This window comes from Lissotriton helveticus, chromosome 8 (assembly GCF_964261635.1).
Source record: "Lissotriton helveticus chromosome 8, aLisHel1.1, whole genome shotgun sequence".
Lineage (NCBI taxonomy): Eukaryota > Metazoa > Chordata > Amphibia > Caudata > Salamandridae > Lissotriton > Lissotriton helveticus.
This window is the reverse complement of record NC_136069.1, coordinates 1,497,931,411-1,497,951,723: the sequence shown is the minus strand read 5'-3', so window position 1 is coordinate 1,497,951,723 and position 20,313 is coordinate 1,497,931,411. Positions and strand designations below refer to the sequence as shown.

At 46.9% G+C, this 20,313-nt stretch overlaps 1 protein-coding gene across 18 annotated transcripts in view; it reads right to left on the bottom strand.

Moving 5' to 3' along the window:
- The window catches only part of SYTL2 (synaptotagmin like 2), a 398,207-nt gene that overhangs the window by 22,535 nt on the left and 355,359 nt on the right, over positions 1–20,313 (bottom strand). For all 18 annotated transcript variants that reach the window (XM_078658474.1, XM_078658456.1, XM_078658457.1 and 15 more), the window contains one exon: positions 4,614–4,692. In XM_078658474.1, the coding sequence (XP_078514600.1) occupies positions 4,614–4,692 (79 nt within the window). The remainder of the gene's footprint in view (positions 1–4,613; positions 4,693–20,313) is intronic.

Here is a 20,313-nt window from a genome sequence, read left to right as displayed (position 1 = left end):
CTGAAGTCCTCAGTCCTGTCAAAGTAAAAGCTGACCGCTCTTTTGGGGTGGGGCCTGGGGGGGGGGCGGGGGGAGTCCCCCCTCCTCCTTAGAAGGATGAGGTGGTGGATACAATGTGGGTAAAGTGATGGATTGCCCTAGGTGGAAAGGAGTGACCACCTTAGGCAGGAAAGCAGCTCTGGTCTTCAGAACCATCTTATCCCCATGAAATGAGGTATATTGGAGACTTGGAACTAAGAGCTTGTAGCTCACTCACCCTCCTAGAGAAAGTGATTGTAATCAGAAATATTGTCCTAAATGCCAAGAACCTTAAGGGACAACTATGTAAGGGTTCAAAGGGAGACCCCATCAAGAAAGTGAGAACCAAATTCAAATCTCTGTGAGGCATGATAAAGGGAGTTGGAGGAAACCTACGGGTTAGACCCTTAACGAATCTCATAACTACGGGAGATTTAAATAAAGAGGGTTGATCTGGTAAACAGTCAAAAGCCAACAAGGCAGAGAAGTAGCCTTTAACAGTAGCGACTGCCCAATCCTGTTGAATCAGGGAAAGAGAGAAACTCAGAATATCAGACAAATGGGCCTGCAAAGAATCGATCTCTCTCCACACCACTTAACAAACTTGGCCCATCTACAGGAAATAACAGATTTGGTGGAGTGTCTTCTGGTCGATAAAATAACGTCCAGCGCATCTGGCGGGAGAGAGAAAGAGCTCAGGTTGCCCCATTCAATCTCCAGGCAGGATGGTACAGGCTCTGGAGGTGGGGGTGTAGAACCTGCCCCAGCCACTATTAGAGGTCTGCCCTGAGAGGGAGATGGAGCAGAGGGTGCAATGAGAGTTAAAGGAGGTCTGTGTTTCATACCCTTCTTGGCCAATCCAGGGCGATCAATACGACTTGGCCCAGTGTGGACAAATCTTCCTCAGAACCCGAGGAATCAAGGGTATGGGAGGAAACGCGTAAAGAAGCTGTGAGCCCGAATCTAATTGGAACGTGCCCCCAAACGCTCTCCGTATTGGATATTGGAGACCGCAGAATGATGGGCAGTGCTCTCTTGAGTGGCAAAAAGGTCCAACAGAGGGAACCCCCTCATCCTGAAAATGTGATGGATCACCTCCGGATGGAGACTCCACTCGCGATCTGTTGAGTACTGCCGACTAAGACTGCCTGCAACCACGTTCAGCTCTCTGGATCGATGATTCACAATCACGCAAATCTGATGATGCTGAGCACAGGACCAGAGTCACAGAGCCTCTCTGCAGAGACAATACAACCCTAGTCCTACCTGCTTGTTGATGTACCAAATCGCGGTAGTATTGTCAGTCAGGACCTGAACCGACTGACCATGAAGGGAGGGAAGAAAGGGCTTGAGAGTCAAACTTATCGCCCACAATTCCATAAGATTGATGTGAAACAATCTTGCCTCTGGAGACCAACGGCCTTTGACCTCCAGATCCCCCAGATGAGCTCCCCGCCCTAGAGTGGAGGCAGCCGTTATCCCTGTGGTCACCGGCGAAGGAGGTTGAAATGACTTCACTGGAGACAGGTTGCCCAAAACACTCCCCCATAACAGCTCCGCTGCAGTGTCTCCAGAGATCCTGCCCACCTCCTTGAGTTCTCCATTGTGTTGAAACCACTGCCTACGGAGGCACCACTGGAGGGCCTTCATGTGCCAGCGTGCATGATTGACCAACATTATGCAGGAAGCAAACAGACCGGGCAGACGCAAGACCTTCAGGACTGGAACAGCAGCTCCATTCTGAAAAAGTGGAATCACAGCCTGGATGTCTTGAATCCTCTGCAAAGGCAGGAAGGCACGACTCACAGTAGTATCCAGTACTGCCCCTATGAACTGGTTGCGCTGAGGGGGCACCAAGTGAGTTTGGATACATTTATTCAAAAACCCAAGTCGGACAACAGACGCGTTGTTACTTGCAAATGATGCAGAAACATCTCTGGTAAGTTTGCTTTGAGCAGCCAGTCATCCAGATAGGGAAATACAGGAATCCCCGACCTTCTGAGATGTGCTGCTATCACCATCATCACCTTTGTGATGACCCGAGGTGCGGAAGTAAGACCAAACAGAAGGACCGCAAACTGGTAGTGTTGAGACCCCACTGTAAAACGGAGATACTTCAGATGAAAATAGGCATCCTGCAAATCGATTGACAACATCCAGTCTTCCTGCTGCAACATCAGAAGAACCATAACCAGGGTTAACATCTTGAACTACTCCTGCTTGTGGTGAAATTTCAAGACCCTGAGTTCAAGGATATGCCTCAATCGACCATCCTTCTTGGGAATCAGGAAGTACTGGGAGTAGCATCCCTGGCCCCTTTTCTGCTCTGGAACGATCTCTATCACACCTGTTTGCAGTAAAGATAGAACCTCCTGCTGTAGTAGCAACAGGTGCCTTCTGAACACCAACCCTGACTGGGGGGGGGGGGGGAAGGGGGGGGGGGAGAGTGGGGAACTCCCGGAATAGTAGGGCATACCCATTCTCCACAAGGTTCAACACCCAGAGATCTTAAGTAACAGACCTCCAATTCCATAGAAAATGGGACACTGGTCCTCCCACAGGACAAACATGCTCTAGGATGGAGGAGCAGCTAGAGATGCTTCCCTGCTGCACCGGTTGGAGGGGCTGGAGAGGAGGAGACTTGCTGCTGAGCCATATCTCACAGATGACCTCTACCATTTTCCCTGTATGGCCTGTACAGGGGTTCGTCTGCTGCTGCGGCTGCTGCTTGGCACAAAACGATAAAGCCCTACCAAAACCACAAAACCTGCCGTATCCAAAACCCCTGGACTGGGACAGGAGACCCAATGATCTTGCAGTTGCTCTATCTTTAAATTGCATTAGCCCAAGTCCACTTTGGCACCAAAAAGACAAGATCCGTCAAAAGGCAAGTCCAAAAGGGTAGCCTAGACATCCGGTGAAAACCCAGACACTCCGCAGCCAAGTGAGCCTCCTGGTCGCAACGGAGGAACCCATTACCCTGGCAACAGAGTCCGCAGTCCCCCTTGTGGACGTGGGAGAGCTATGGAGAAAAGTTTCCTTTAAATGCTGCGCATGGGGTTAATTCAAAAGGTGAGGAATCCTCAGGCAGATGTATCCATCAGAAACACTAGTGCATTAAGTGCAGCCTAACAAATACAGCAGCCTACATAACAACATCATAAACTGCAGTAGAGGAGCCTCAATGGGAGCGCGGGCTGTGACTTCTGTTCACAATGCGTGTGCTCATGAGCTGCGACGGCTTCAAAGCATACCTAGTCAGTGCTGCTGTAGTCAACTAACCTGGACATTGTATAATTTATTCTACTATTCATTAGGATATGAATTGGTTAGTAAGATTGTTTGCAATACAATAAACAAATGCAGTTGCATGCCTGAAAGACTGACTATTCACTTATCAAAAAACTTGTAAGGAATGCAAAGCAAAGCATAAAAACACATCAGAAGCAATTGCTGGACTTTACCTTCCTGGGTGCAGAGATTTTCAGTCTCTCTAAGTGCATCTGCATAAAAACAATGGCTCTTTTTGGTGGTGTGTTAATGTTTCACTCTTCTGCCTGTGCAGCCTTTGACATTGTGAACCACCAATAATTCTGATCTCCCCGAAAATCCCCTACAATTGCCCTGTTCTTTCAGCCTGTGTACATGAAGGTTCAATTCGGAGGCATCTACTTTTCAACCTTTACACAATTGCTCCTAAAATAATGCTCTCTCTCCCTCTTCACTATACACGATTCACTACTCCCCTTCGCAACCAACAAAGCCAAGAAAACTACTGCTGCACCCATATTTCTGGTTATGATTATGCCTACAAGTTATGGCCTGCTATAATATCTCGTAGACTGCAACTTTCTACTTCGTTATGATCAATGAATATAGTCCACCTTGATCACCAGTGGACACTAAATTCATCCAATTCCCCCTCTAAACAACCCATTGTGCCCATACAGTCCACTGCAGGAAGAGAAGAGTTGCATTTCCACAGCTGTCTTAAATAACTGTGGGGAAATGTCTACAATGAAGTTAAAGCTATTCCCCATTGAGTTATAGCAGCACTTTTGTTTTTAGTGATGCTTATGATATATTACTGTATTGCATGGTTTGCAAAGGAAGCCTCTATTTGGTGGGAGACAAGGTGGGGGTGGTTATTGCATGCAGTGGAAGAGGAGCAGACCTGATGGCTTTGATGTAGCAAGTTGATGGGGCATTAAACTAGTAGCAGCATGTCCCCAGTCTTTGGCATTAGTTTAGCAAGCCCACCATCCAACAATCACCACCACACTGTCAGTGGATTTTCACTTTACCCCATCCTCCCCATCCCACCCCTCTTCTGTGTCAAGACAAGCAGTCAGCATCAGCACCCAACTAGCTCCCTGACTTCTCATACATGATAGAGAACAAACAACATGGGACAATTGGCCAGTAAGTGGAGCGGAGCATAACTCTCCTACCGCTCCAACCTGTTTCATGGCATAATAAAATTATAAATGGCATATGCGGTCTGTGTCATGTTTTGAACCACTTCAAGTTTGCTTTTTAAAAGCTGGAATCCATAATTTAGTGGCATTTTGTAAGCATCTTCATTTATTACTTACCCGAGGTTGGCACTGTGGTGTGCCGGAGGGCGATAGTCATTTCACCCCTATGCTCGAGCCCCATCCCAGCAGCAGGCGTCTGTAAAAGTACAACAATGGTCATCAGGAAGGAATAAGCTGCATTAACTTTGACAAAGCTTCCAAGTGCACACCTCCAATACATATTCCTCAATGAGCGTCTCTTGCTCTTAAAGGCGGAACTATCCAAGTGGAAACATTCGAATATGTGCAAGTGTATTTATAACTGGAGTACCTAAATCAAGGATTGCCTCCTTCTGTTCACCACAATGGCCAAACCCAGGCTGATTTTTGCCCGCGTAAATTACAATTTAACATGAAGCCAACTTGGGGCTAATGCTTGCCCTGCACCCATCTGTGTGTGACCCAAATGTGTCAGGTTTGAATCCCAGTGGTTGCACTAGGCTTCTCCACCTTCCAAATTCAATAAAGCGAATGACAAAGTTCAGTAATAAGAACATCTATTATGTGCAGCTTGAGAAACTCTGGCTTATGTAGTGGGCTACAAGAGTACCAATGATCACATATTCTGATTTGTGGTTATTATGACGCCCTATCTCATGCTTTAGTTAAATCAAGACATTAATGAGGTGCAGGCTTGATCTTTTAAACACAAAAATATAACATATCAAGATGAGGGTACTTAGGAGAAAGTTGATGATCGGTTGAAACATACCGAGATCATAGCGAAAGTTGGGGGGTATAATACATATGCCCTCAGTTCTATTTTTCATGTAGAGCTGGGGTGGAAGCAGAGCACTAAGGGATATGTGAAATAGGTTTTCAGCCATGTTGTCAGTGTAGAAGTAATCAGATTTCTGAGTAGTGCTGAACAAAGGGGGCCAGGGAAGATCCCATGTTTGGCAGTTAAATCTCGTAGAGGGTTAAATGGTGTAAACACACGCTACCACTTTGTGTAATAGCGTTTAGTGTCTGTACAGCAGCAGATGTGTGCATCTATACATGCAGCAATAGATGGCTGCCCTATTCCTATGTATACTATATCATACTAAGTTCAATAAATGGCAATAAAGACCAAGAGGCGGGAGATCGACCATGACTTAATCTCTTTTAGTTGGGAGATGGACTCCGAGTTAACTGATGAACCCGGAGGTTGGGAATTGTCACTTCCACCGGTCAAGGCAAATGGGGTCCCTGTCACTGCTCTGAGGGACACTGGGGCCAGGTGGACCATGGTAGTGGAAAGGCTGTTTTCCACAGAGTAGTACACTGGCCAAATGTATTAGGTAACAAAGGCCTAGGGGCAGGACTTCTTCTGCCCCTAGGGACTAACTATGACCATGGCCCTGGTATCCCTGGAGTGGGGAGGTGACCCAGAGAAAGGTCATAGTTAGTCCCTAGATGCCCACAGACCGCATTCTAGGGAATGAGCTGCCCATGGTGTCAGGAGACCTGGGAGGGGTGGCTGCCCAGAGGCCCTGACAGTTCTCTTTTCTGGGAGTACCACTCCCAAGCTGAGGCTACTGGAGCCCAGATAGAGGGGTAGGGTGAGGGAGCGTTGTTCTTGGGGCTCAGAAGCTGAAGGAGAACTTGTGCTCTCAGCCGGGTTGGTTAAAATAGACATTGTTTGGTCCATAATGCCTGTAGGACATTTGACATATGACGCTAACATCAGACAGTGTAGCCCATCCGTATCATGCCCGAACTGTATTTAACTGTCATAGAAAGACATCACAGAGGGCTGTTTCTACTAAGGTGAAACCCTGACTCACAAAATGCCCAGGATCCATTTGTGCCGAGAGCTGGAATTCTTTTTGAAAAGACCTTTTAACAAGGTCAGGAACAGAGAAAGATTTTTAACATGGCTAAGAAGCAGCTAAACCAACAGAAAAGAAGCTGGGGATACTGCTGTGAGCATCATTAGTCAGACCTGGACCAGACTGTCAGGTCTAGTTCTGTCCGCTGACAAAGATAATGTTACCTACTGCAACTAGCACTGGGAAAGGACTCTGTTGATTTGTGTAGGATTCTGTTGATTTTTGTATTTCGGAGGTGTGTTCACTTCCAAGGTCTGGCTTTTGCTGAGGGACTTTGGTAGCATTTGAAGAGCCAAGATTGTGTAGCACTAGATAGTGGGTCTCCTCTCTGCCTCACAGAATGCTTTAGTATATTCCTCCATCTTGCCTCCAGCTCTCTGTTTACCTTTCCCAAACTGAGTTTACCCTCTCCCTGCACATCAAATAGGCAATGTCTCAGGATTCCAGCTACAAATTCCTAATTCTAGTATTTAAATCCAACCATGAGTTCTCTGCATCCCACTTACCTTATATAGTCAATGTCCTTTTCCTCTCCTGACCTACCCAAGCAGTGCCAACACAGATTCAGCTTCAATATCCTATGTCCATGTCCACCTGTTAAAGATGCAAGTAGTTTTTCCTTTCCTTACGTACAAACACAGGAACACCCGTCTCCTGAGTCTAAAAGCAACCATCAACCTGGGCACCGCTAAAGAAGTCTCCAAACACCCCCTCCTTCAATAAGATTTCCTCACCTCCATTGGCATGCCAGGCTTACGCTGTGCACTGTGATTGCATCAAAGATCTGTAATGTATGTCTAGCATGCCTCCTAGTTTTTAGGTCTTGCCTAACAGGCTGCACAAGTTGATTTGTTGTGGAAAAAACTATTGTGAATTTATAGTGGGCTTACAACCCAACCCTTGTTTACTATTGGTTGACTTTGTAACTCTTATTTGCGTGCTTCTTTTTATATGGTTTCTCTTCCTCTTCTTGTTTGTGCTTCGCCTGGAGTATATCGTTTTTGCAGCCTTTTTAATGGTCGGACTTGTATCCTTTCACTGCTCGCTACTAACTAGGTCTTTCTTTTTCATTCTACAATCCATGAGAGTGGATGCGTTTTCTAGCTCTCTCTCTCATATGCTCCTTCCTCCCCTCAAATACCCACTCCTCATTCACGTGTTGGTGCTCCCCATTCCTCCCAGCTGGTTTAAAAAAAGCACAGCTTCCAGAGATATTTTTGCTGGGTATGACTATCCACGATCCTTTGCGGACCCGGAAAGAACGCGACTGAGACGCGGCATTCGTGGGAACTACCGAAGAAGACCCCTTTGTAAAGTGCTGTGCCCCGTCCGATAAAAGGCATCTAGGCGGAGGCATAAGACTCTTGTGTTCCAGCTGCCCGCGCCCCACCCCAAGGGGTGTGAGAGCCAGGCAGGTTTAATTCAATACTGGGAAATTGACAGACACTTAAAAATTCGTGTTGACGACGGGGAAAATTCACCTTCCTCTGGTCTCTGATGAGCGAGAGACTATGGTCCTGACGAGAACTCAAAAGTGAGATGAGTTCGAAACGCGTAGAACGCTTAAAAAAAAAAGCCTAAACTAGAGATTAAAATCAGAATCCTTTTTGAATAGATGTTCTGGTGAGAACAAAAAATATCTATGGCTTTGTTGTGAATATTTGTATTCCGACATTCAATGAATTCTTATATTTGTACACTGTCTGTTTTCACTTGTGATGGTATGAACGAATGATGATTGAGGTTTCGAATGAATTCATGTGGAATGTTTTTTTTGATATTGTAAATAGGAATGTAATTGTTTTGTGTTTTTTCATGTACATAAGGTCTTAAAAATACAACTTTGGAAAAACTAAAATACCAAATGGATAAACTGAGTATTTTTCAAAAGAAAATAAATTATCACAAATCAGAGCAAAAAACATAGTGTTTGATTTCGTATGTTTTTGGTAAAAATAGACTAGACAACTTGGTAGCAGCACATGCACCTCTTTTTGTTCATTACTAGGGTATGACTGAAGAGCAGACTTTAAGGGTTGTTTTTGTTTTATGTCCTGTATTTCACATATTGCATGAAAGCACAAGCTTTGGTGTACAAATGCTTTTATGGTACTGTGGGAAGGGCCATCTACTGCACTCATTAAGCTGGCATCTGAGGCAGAAAGTGTACTTAGCATGGCGCTTGTCCTGGAGGCCCATACAACTTCTCTCGGAGCTACTACTAAAGACCAAAAGGTTGAATCCTGTGGAAAGCAAATTATGCCTTGGCAAACATTTTTCTTTACATTCTTACACTTCCTTATTCTTTACAAATCATCTTCAGCGTTTCCTCAATAAAAAGTATTTGAAAAATAAACCAAACAATTTATACAGATTAAAAACATTGAATTTAATTAAACGTTTTTAAATACTGTACAATATATATGCCTTTCTTTCTTTATTTTCTTGGGTTTTCTTTTTATTTTTTTGTAAACAATACCTTACAGACAAACATGGACAAAGTTAACAGCTTGCCACTCCCATTTTAAAACAAGAACTATTGCATTTGCCAATGCTTGTTGATACATATAAGTCACCCCTAGGGTAGGCCCTAAACAGTCCATAGGCAGGGTGAAGTGTATTTAAAATATTTAACATGTACTTTTACGTTTTACATGTCCAGGTCGTGAAAAACACGTAAATTAGTTTTTTACTACTATAAGGCCTGCCTCTCCCATAGGATAACATTGGAGGCACCTTGGGACATTTAAAAAGCTGTAACTTCAAATTGGAACAGGTGGAGAGGTTGCGTTTGGTGTCTAAAGAATTGTAATTAAAAGCCCTCTTCAATGGTGAAGTCTGATTTGTAATTCTCAAAATGCCACTTTAGAAAGATGGCATTTTCTTGTCCCAGCCAATTGCTGTCTGCTGCCTGAATCCTGGGTCACATAACTAGATGTAGTTGGCAGTTGGTCTGTGTGTATTGCTCCCAGAAAGGGAGACAAAGGGAAGCTATGTATTTGCAGCATGGACCACTGAGACAACGACAGGGAGGGACTGTCACCTACCACATCTGCACATCACAAAGCCCCTGCCTGAGAACTCTCACAAAGGGTGTGACACTAGTTTACTGCGAACCCAGACTATCTGAGACCAGGGCGGAGAGACAGGAAATTCCAAGCACCTCAGGGCGGGTGGAATCCGCTGGAAGCTTCTGCCACTTCAAAGTGGACACCAGGTATAAATATTGGACCTCAGATACCAACTCTCCAGTACACTTCTGGACCTGTGGATTCTGCCAGGAAGAAGGACTGCTGTAAGGACAGCTCTGCTATTCTGCTGGACTACTGCTCTGAAGGACTACTGGACTGTGGTACTGACCTGCTGCCCTCTGGCCTGGGTAAGAAGAGATGGACCTGCAACTCTAAATCCAGGACCTCGGAGTGACTCCAAAGGCTAGTTGGCTGGCCTTCTGATCAGAAGCCTAAGGGACAGAACAGGCTTCTCATAACATTGAACCCAGCACCTGGACTCTGCCATCTGTGAGTTCTACCCTGCCAAGTGGTGCCAACCCAGCCCTGGACCCTTAGGAGTGGGCGTGAAGATGCTCTGCCAGCAACATCTGTAGAACCAGTAGAACAGATGCACCTCGTCTTGTGTGGGGCGTAACTAGAGCATAACTGGCGCATCGCCTCCAACTTTACACATTGCCTCAAAGTTAAACCTGACTGATCTTTGCCGAGCTACAAGAGGATTGAGCACAGGTTAATTTGGGGTTTGCTTGTGACTTTCTTGAAAAGGAACGTGGCTGCTGTTTGAGTAGGGATACACCCCCCTTGACCAGTTATCCAATTTCTTACAATCCACCCTCAAATGCTTTACAACACTATTTTCTGTAGTAAGAGACTTCATGAGTGTGGATAAAGGCAGTGGGAGAAAATAGAGTGCAAGTACATCATTCTGCCAAACCTCAATAAGCCCGTTTTTCAAGTGTAAAAAATTAGTCGGGCTATGGTAAGCTCTCACCAGTATAAACAGTTTTATGAATTATAAAAAGACTACGAAGTGCCTAGACGGGACACAGCTTACATTTTACAATTTTGAGTACACTGGTAATTGAGTCACATTCTCTAAGGCTGCCACCAGAACAGGACAGTACTTTTTTTATTGCTCCAGCATCTCAAGGGTAGGGATTTAAAAAAAAACAGCATTCGCATAACTGCATTCCTCAACTCCTGATGAAACCAGCAGGCATGGGCCCTCAGAGCAGTGGTGCTAGCCTTGCTTCGCTACCTCTGCAAAAATATAGCAAATAAGATTTGCATCAACAGAAAGACAGAAGGAAGTCAATTGCAATAGCTCTAGCTCATCTTCCTGACCTTCATTCATGAAAGTCACTGATTTCTGGAACTGGCATGATACACAGTTGGGCTATTAGTTTAAGCCAACAGGCATCATTGCCATCTCAAGTGATTCGGTTATGCTCACAATCTATCTCTGGCTTGGGAAAAGATTAAATCTTCTTACCCCAGAACTTCAAAACAGATTTTGTAAATATGGTTACTGATGTGTGTTTTTACACAGAAAATCAAATCTTAATTCTTGCCACACAAGATAACAGACTTATTTCTGGATTGTAGATGTTAAAATATTATTCCACTACACAATTACCAGGTCAACCAGGAAACGTACATGCAGTCTGCACCTTTACAATTACCCTACAACATGAGCTATTCATATTTTGCACACTCCTGGGAAAATGGTGGGATAGCTGCAGATGTCATTCGTACATTATTAACTGTAAACACTGCAAACAAAACCTGTGCCCTCTTTGGAAGCCCCCAGTGCATTGAAAAGGTCAAAACCTAGGGTTTAAGAAATTAAGAAAACCGGAAAATCATCAGTTCTGTTTATCTACCGTTTCCTATACACTTTCTAAACAGAAAAAGAGTAAAAGCTGATCCAGCTTGCCTAATATTTGGGCTGACTTTGTTAGCAAAGACGTCTCCACCCAGGAGGCGGATGTTTAGAGGCTCTTGGATGCATCTGGTGGAGTGTATGAGAAAGACAAAAAGTGTTTGACAATGTAAGAAATTGGATTATTATTTGAAGTGGGAGACTGCCCACCTCATGGAACAGTAACAACTCTTGTCAGGGTGAACCTTTAAAGTCACTAAATTATGTGAGCTTGACCCCTGGTAGATGCGGCACTTTAGGAAAAAGTCATCTTGAAGCTTGTTGTGTTCCTAGAGCCACCCAGAGCCACTGGATTCAAGCTAGCCTGGCTAATGAGGGTTGTTAGCCTGAAATCGGTCCCAGGATGCTTGTTTCTAGACCAGGGAAGACATGGCTTGGCAGTTCAGGCTGGACTGTTCCCATGAGGCACAGGGTCAAGACTGATTTGCATATAGCTGTATCTGAACTTGGGTGGCGAAGTGAGCTAAAGAACGATGATGGATTCAACCCAGATCTGTGACCAGGGGTGAGTGTCTGAAAAGTTTCAGCGCTCCATCCATCATCTCCTTGGGTTTGCTTTGTTCACCCCAAGTTGGCAGGGTATGCCCAGATGTGGGTCCCTTGCTCACTTTGCCACTGGATTCAAGCTAGCCTGGCTAATGAGGGTTGTTAGCCTGAAATCGGTCCCAGGATGCTTGTTTCTAGACCAGGGAAGACATGACTTGGCAGTTCGGGCTGGACTGTTCCTATGAGGCACAGGGTTAAGACTGATTTGCGTATAGGGGTGTCTGAACTGGGGTGGCGAAGTGAGCCAAAGAACGATGATGGATTCAACCCAGATCTGTGACTTGGGGCGAGTGTCTTGAAAAGTTTCAGCGCTCCATCCATCTCCTTGGGGGGGAAGAAAATAAAAATCACTTGCCTACCTCTCTTCCGTTCTCTTCCTGGCTTCTGTTGTAACAGGGAGCAGAATAAGCTTCCCTAAGCCAATCACAATGCTGCATTTTGATTGGTCTGAGCACTGTGGTTCGGTGCTCAGATGAGGAATAGGAGCCTGGGCATGTTCTTCACCCAGGGTTTAATACAGTGTGGGCTGAGAACATGTAAAGTATGCATGAATGTTTGGCCGATTTCTGACTCATTCCTTCGTTGGCTGCACGGACAACATTGGATCTCCGATGAACCCCAGTGACAGATACTAGGATCTAGATGCCAGATCGCCAATGAAATTGCGGCTGGTTTACAATCCAACGAGAAAACAGAGGGACCCATGAGTTTCTCACTTTACCAAGAAAGATTACAGAACATATGATTTTTTTGTCAATCGGAATCTACTATAAGAGATTTCATAATAAGACCCCGACACAACAACTGACGATTGTTTCATGTTACCCCTCCGGGGTCCAATTAACAAAGGGCCTTTAGGCGGCACATCACTCCCCTATCCTGTCCCTGTCCTGAAGAAGACCCGCAATGGACCCATGAATAGGGTGTCCAGAGGGTCGAAACGTCAACGATATTAAACTACTGGACCAGTTGAGGAAATCCAGTTAATAAAAAGCCAACTGAACTGGCAGACTGGACTAAGTCTAAATAGAATACATAAACTGGCCTGCTGAATCCCTCTCTTTTCCCTCACTCACCCTACCTTGCCCACTCACTTGTATATAAATCACCACTGTTTTGTCACTTGTGCACAATATGTCACATTGCACTCATTGTATTTGATGCGCTGTTCATGAAAACTCATATTTGATTGCTGATTTACTCTTTATGCTTGATCGTAGGGTGTCTATGAATGAAAAATAATTCAAAGATTAAAATCTTTAATCACCCTATTTGTTTGTTTTTTGGTTTGGATTTGTATGTTAATCACCCGTTAAAATGGAATATTAATTGATTTAATGTGTAATTACCTTTGGAATAATTTATCTACATTTGAAGCAATCAGGATGCATTAGAATATTAATTGATATAATGCGCAATTGCTTTTGGAATGATTTATCTACATTTGAAGCGATCAGGTTGCATACCCGACAGAACCATTGTTTATACTAAATTGAATGTTTGGCCGGCCAGATTCAGAGGTAGATGTCTTAAGGGGAGATCATTAGTTATTGGTTGCTTGCTTTTTAATAGGAGCTCTTGACTGACTGGCTCCATAGTGTAATATCTAATTCTCATAGGTGGCGGCGTGTCCAAGCCCAACAAGGTGGTGAATGCATGAATTCAGACCTCCCCATCAAAGCTCTTATTTGCCCATTCTCATGAGAGTAGACCTGCCACCCAGTTCTGCACTTAATGGTTTCCGCAACTAGACAGAGTCCAACAAAGAGCGCCATTTGAAGCGCAACCTGATGCTTTGAGTGGTCGAGCTTAGGATGGTGAGACAACAGGGGCCCAGAGCTCGGTTCAGCCACGAGGCCTCAGCCAGGAGGGCACGCTCAGCTGTCCTGTGTATTGGCAGTGCCTGGGGAGGGCCTAAGTTTCCCCCACCCCTCCTTCCTGAGTGAATCGCTGTACACAGACTACAACTTGGGTCTGGAGGCCAGGCACTGGACTGAGGAATGCTGGTGTCAGATGAGACCCAGTCCCTCTGGGGCTGCCCTTCATTGGATGAACGACCCAGGGGGAACATGGTGAGACTCATCACGCGTTGCTGGTAGCGTTTGGCGGAGTACACTGCCTAAGTACTGCGGAGAAACAGAACCCAGAGAGCCTGAGTGCGATGTGGATCTCCAATTGGACCGCCTCCCACGAAATTGGATCTAGCCGTCATTGAATGGAGAAGTGAGCCAATTGATTTAGGTGCACAGTTTGCCTATATGGCTGCACCAGAGAGTCCGTGTTGGGTAAGTGGGGCCAAAGACGGCGCAATCTCTACCTAAAGCAAGGACCCTGAGTGTTTGTGAACCCCAAGGTATTCGTTACTTTCATAATAACTCGACAGCCTGTAACTGTGAGCCACGTGCCTTTGAGGCATTGTCTTTGGCTCATCTTCTATACATCAGTGAAGTGGACTTGATCATCATCAGGCCGTCATGCCTTCAGGCTCATCCCTTCATTCTCAGTGGGACTCAGTACATCCTAATATTCGTCCAGAGGTTAGGAGGTGATCTTCAACCTCTGCTGGAGTCATAGCAGGAGTTCAAGGCAAGAGAGACTCCACTATTATGTCCTTTTTCTCAACAATCCTCCCACAACCATTCTAAAGATGACGCACTGATAACAGCGACCAAAGGTCTAGACTATTCTCTGAAGGAGGTCTGGCACAGCTTATCAGTAGAAACCTCCTCCTCCAACTCATTCAAGAGCTCAAGGTCAATATTAAAGGGGTCAAAACCGACCTCGATCATGACCTGTTTTCTCTTCAATGCGTTGTTGACAACCTTCGAGAGAGGGTGGACCAAATCAGTGCTTAATTTGTCAATAAATACGTGCCAGAGCCCTCATGAGGAGGCCATTACAGCATGCATGACCCACTGCCCCTGCCAGCGCTGCCAATGATAATACCAACCCAACTACTAACCATTGGACTCCTACAAGTGTGACAAATCAGACTATTCCAGGCCCCCAAAACTATAAGAATTGTTTGGATAGGTATTAGTCATTTTTAATGTATATTAACGTTGTTCTGCTCTTCTCTAAATTACACAAACAGTGCCACCATGTGGCAGACTGTCATAAGTGCCGGTGTTGACAATTAACTGCCGGAGCCAAGCACCAGAAACCACCAGCTCAAATTAAGCACTGGACCAAATCGAACTTTTCATGGACAAACAAGCAGCACAATGCAAAACCCTACAACAATGCATTATCCAGCTGGAGGACTGTTAGACCTGTCTGCCCTTTGAGTAGTCCCTCCTAACTATTTATTAATTTTTGTCCCCTTTTTGCCCCTCAAAACCTTTCATTTTTATGTCCACTGGATTTTTGAGGTGTTGACTTAGGGGTTAGATGCTCTTTGCCCTCATAGTCCTTTCTCCTGAGGTGTAGGTGCCTTTCTAACTGAATTGACCAGGCCCACAAAAGGGTGGCTTACAACGGCCACAACTGTTACTTTGGAACCTGGTGCCATAGGGAAGTATGTGGAGTTCCAGAACTTTCTGGTCCACTCTAGACCCTCTGGACCTGGGCTATAAGTACTGGAATGTGGGGCGGCCATTTTGTGTATTGAGAGTGGAGGAAGGCGACACACAGGTCAAGAGCGAGCTGGAGACCAGGCTGAGGAGTGAGGAGGTGGGCGCGCAGAAGAGGATCTGATAGCCTCTGGGGGCTGCTCTTCCTTTACTGACTGACGCTCCCCCTAATCCGAAGACCTGTCCCGGCGAAGCTGTTTCCTCACGCTTCACTTGAGGTGCTGGTGAAGGGTGTCGTTTTCCCCCAGTAGACATCGCTGGTCTAGATCAAGAGGGAATCCCCAAGTAAGCGGAACTGGGATTGTCCTACTACGGAGAACACAGCCTAGAAGACTGAAACTCCTGTGGAATCAACTCCCTTAGCTGGAGGTCTTCCGTGAGGGAGCCGCGGGATTTCCCCTCAGTGACAGAGAGACTGTCTGTTCCTACCTTCCCCACCCTCTTCCAACTAAGGGGTTAAGAACCTTACCCAGGCTGGTCCAAGTATCCGGTGGCGGCCGCTTCTCTGGGTCTGTGGGAAGTCGAGTCGGCAGGTCCGCGAGGGCTCTGGTGAGGTGGGGGTGGTGCGCTGAGTGAGTGTTGACGGCAGCGCCTCCCAATAGAAGCCGAAGGAGGGGGAACGGGACCCGCGCAGGACTTGGTTCCTGGCGGAAGGACGTCTGCCTGTTGCAGGGGAACCTGACATGCAAGAGATGACCCGGCATTGAAGCCCAAGGCCCGGAAGGGGAAGACCGACGTCGCGAAGGGAGGAGCTCGAACCTCCGAGGGGCTTGGGGCGGAAGAGAAGTGCCAGCCTTGAAGCGCCCCAGCCCCACTGAGTCGGCCGAGCGAAGGAGGCCGTTTGAGCATAATCGGCCAGGGGAATCCCTTGCAACCCCCGAGTGACGCCGTGAGCCTTACGACTTCTGGTAGCGTGGCTGGTGAGGGGTAAACCTGAGAAAAAGGAGGCCGGGAACTCCCCCTATAAGTGCGCAGGCTAAGGAACAAGTAAGGTGGGAACATCATAACCTGAGTTGAATAAAGGGAAGAAACTGAATGTAGTAGCGATTGCAGGAAGGAAGGATTAACCTCTTTAGGTGCCCGCTGATTCCTGTCAAACTTCTCCCGTCGCTCAAAGAGAGAGGGGGGGGGGGGGGGGAAGGGAAACGTGAGATAGAGGTGAAACTGAAAAGGAGCAGTGGCTATAAAGGTGCTAGATTGCATTACACCTGTTAGACCATTGAAGCCTGAACTTGGAAAACTGTAAGCAGCTAGGAACTACTGACTAGGGTATTTCTCCTTCAAACACTGACGATTTCCCCACTAACCTGAATACAAGGTTGGGTAAACCAAGGGTGGAGAGTCAGGGAAGGATAAGAATTGAAACTCAAGGGGTAAAACTCTGTGACAAGAATCTGAAACAAGTGCATGGAAATGTAAATACAATTGCTGGGGTTTTGAAATACTAAGAGGTTACTGAATTAAGTTCTAGTGTATGAGTGAAGCATAAGGGACAAAACAGTGTACAAATAAGAAAAAGGTGGAAATGCTTGATGTAATGTGTGGTTATCCCTATGTGAAAATGTGTCTATGCTAATAATCAACTGCGGAGCTTTTTAAAGAGTGGAATCTAAATACTGCTAAGAAACAAAAGAAAACTACAAATAGAATTTATAAAGTGAATCGTATTTTTCTAAAGCTGGTGTAGTGTCTTTATTTTTGAGTGGAGGGACGTTATGTTACTAAAGGGTGTGACGCAAACTTAACGCATGTGCCTTTGATTGAAGCCTTTCTACTTAGTGCCAAGCTACCCTATGTGACTTGGAAGTCCCAGGTCCAACATAATTGGTGTCCAGCGGTGGGATACAGAACTGTGTTTGCGTCCACTCTGAAGTAACAAAGTGTACTCCACAGGCCTACACCTGGAGTCTTCTCCTTGCAGACTCCCTAATTATTTCTTTTTGTTTTCCAAATTTACTCCTGGTGGTGGGTGGAGGTAGCTTCAAATTGCCCCTTTTGAACCAATTCCTTCCGAGTGGCTGTACCGATATCTCTCATTAGCAAAATGGAATTTGCTCTGGAGGAACTGGAGACCTATACTACAGCCCAGCTTAGCGACTTTTGCCAGAAGATGGGAGTGTTTTTTAAGCGTGGTGCTAAAAAGGGGGAACTCCAGACCAGTTTGAGGGCATGGGTGGCAGCGCACCCAGAGGGGAAGGAGGAGGAAGAGGGGGAGCGGGACGCGGGCATCGGGATAGATGTGCTGTATCAATCTGAGAGGGAAAACTTGTTGACAGGTCCCAGAACACTCTCAAGAGAGGGCAGCAGTGTCTCCGCGAGAAGCTTGACTGAAGCCGAACTAGCAGATAGGCTGGAGGAGAGACAATTGAGATGGGAGTTGGCGAAATTGGAGAAGGCAAGAGAGGAGAGTAGGTTAGCTCACGAGTTGAGCCTCAGAGAATTAGACTTTAAGGCCCTGCAAGTAGGGACTTCCAATTCTCAGAATGGTGGCAGCGAACAAAAGGAGTTGACCAGGGAACCCAGACCCTACTTACCCAAGGATGTAGTTGCTAGCTACAGTGCAGGTGATGATATTGCTAAGTGGCTAGCTGCCTATGAGGTCTCCTTAAGAGCCCATGGGATCCTAGAGAAACACTGGGGGGGTGGCTTGTATAAGTACATGCCTCCTGCAGGGAGGGACACACTTTTGGCCCTAGAGCAGAGGGAGCAAACCCACTACCCCACCATGAAAGTGGCGCTAATCAGAAAGTTTGGACTGACTCCAGAGAAATACCGTAAAAAGTTTAGGGGTAGTCACAAACTAGGCACACAGAATTGGGTGGATTTCCTGGACTACGCAAAGAAGGCATTAGAAGGCTGGGTGCAGGGCAGCGAGGTGGAAGACTATGAGGGGTTGTATGACCTTATACTCAAGGAGCACCTACCCGAGAAATGTTTTCCCGAGCTGCGACAACACCTGGTGGACAGAAAGCTGACCAACCCCAGGAAGCTTGCAGAGGAGGCGGACATCTGGGCAAGTACCCGGGTGTCCTCAAAGGGGACTGGAGGGGATTCCCAAAGGTCAGGACAGGGCACCCCCCAGAAGAAGGAGGGGGGGAGATAAAAAGAGGGAGTTCTCAAAAGACCCCCAAAACAGTTTCCAGGGAAAGGGAACAGGATTCATCCCTAAGGCTAACCCGCCCAGAAACCCTCATCCTGGCCAAAGTCAGCAGCCAAAGGTTGTCCACTGCTTTGAGTGTGGTGGTGTTGGACATTATAAGGGAGATGTCAAGTGCCCAAAAAGACCACCCCCTCCCACCGGAGGAAAAGCCCCGGGAGTCGCTAGTGTAGTGCTTGGGGAGGAGTTGCCCTTAGATAAGGGGGGTGAGTGGGCGGGTGTCACCTTAGTGTCCCTGGGAGATCGGGAGATGGTTCCTAAGATCCAGGTGCCCTCAAATATTGTAAAGTATGGGCAATGGATCACCATCAATGGCCAGAGAGGGGAAGCTCTGAGAGACACAGGAGCCAGTATGACTATGGTAAGGAGTCAACTGGTGTCTCCAGAGCAGGTGATTCCACATGTACTCCACCCCGCCGCGATGGCTGACGGCAGATTGGGCCACTACCTTGTGGCGGAGGTTCCCTTTGTGTGGGAAGGGGTTGCAGGTTCACTTCGAGTTGCCGTAAGCCCTGCCGTGCCAGTCAATTGTCTGTTGGGAAATGACATGGAGCACAATGTTTGGAAGGAGGTGGAATACCGGACTCATTCGAAGATGCTGGGTACACCCGACTGGGCCTGTGCAAGCACAAGGTCTGCGACTACCCGGAGAGGGAGTTCGCCTGGGCTGGAGCCTGGAACAATGGCCCAGCCCGCTGCCAAAAAGGGAAAGACCCGAAGACAGGAGAAGCCTGCTTCGGCTTCCACGCCCCATGAGACAGATCGGCCACCTGCGGTGGTGGGCCAGGAGTCCGTGGAGGGGGAAGTAGTCTCCCTGGGGGACTTACCTATCCCTGCTGAGTGGCATGTGGAAGGAGGGCCTACCAGGGAGGAGTTTTGTAAGGGCCAGAAGGAGTGACCTACCCTTGAGGGACTGAGGCGACAGGCCGAAGCCCAGGCAGCAGGGAACGTTGCAGGGCACTACCATATTTACTGGGAGGACGAACTCCTCTACAGTGAACCCAAGGTACCTTTGCCCGGTTCATCACGGGCCTTGGTAGTCCCTCAACGATATCAAGCCTTTCTTCTAGAATTGGCTCATGAGATTCCCTTGGCAGGACACTTAGGTCAGGACAAGACCTTTGCCCGGCTTGTCCCCCACTTTTACTGGCCTCAGATGAAAGTGGCATCCGACACATAATGTCGGACGTGTGTATCCTGTCAAGCCAGTGGGAAGACAGGGGTGAAGCTGAAAGCTCCCCTGGAACCACTTCCTGTCGTTAGCACCCCCTTTGAAAGTGTGGGCATCGACATTGTGGGGCCATTGGATCCACCAACTACCGCTGGTCACAGGTTTATCCTGGTTCTGGTGGATCACGCCACGTGGTACCCAGAGGCAATTCCTCTGAGGACTGTCACTGCACCTGTTGTGGCTAGGGCCCTGATGGGGATCTTTACCCGAGTGGGTTTCCCCAAGGAAGTTGTGTCCGACAGGGGGACCAACTTTATGTCAGCATATATGCGGGCAATGTGGAAGGAGTGTGGAGTGACCTACCGGTTCACCACTCCATACCACCCCCAGTCCAATGGACTGGTAGAAAGGTTCAACAAGACCTTGAAAGGCATGATAAGAAGTCTGCCTGAGAGCCTGCGGAGGAAATGGGACGTCCTCCTGCCCTGTTTGCTATTCTCTT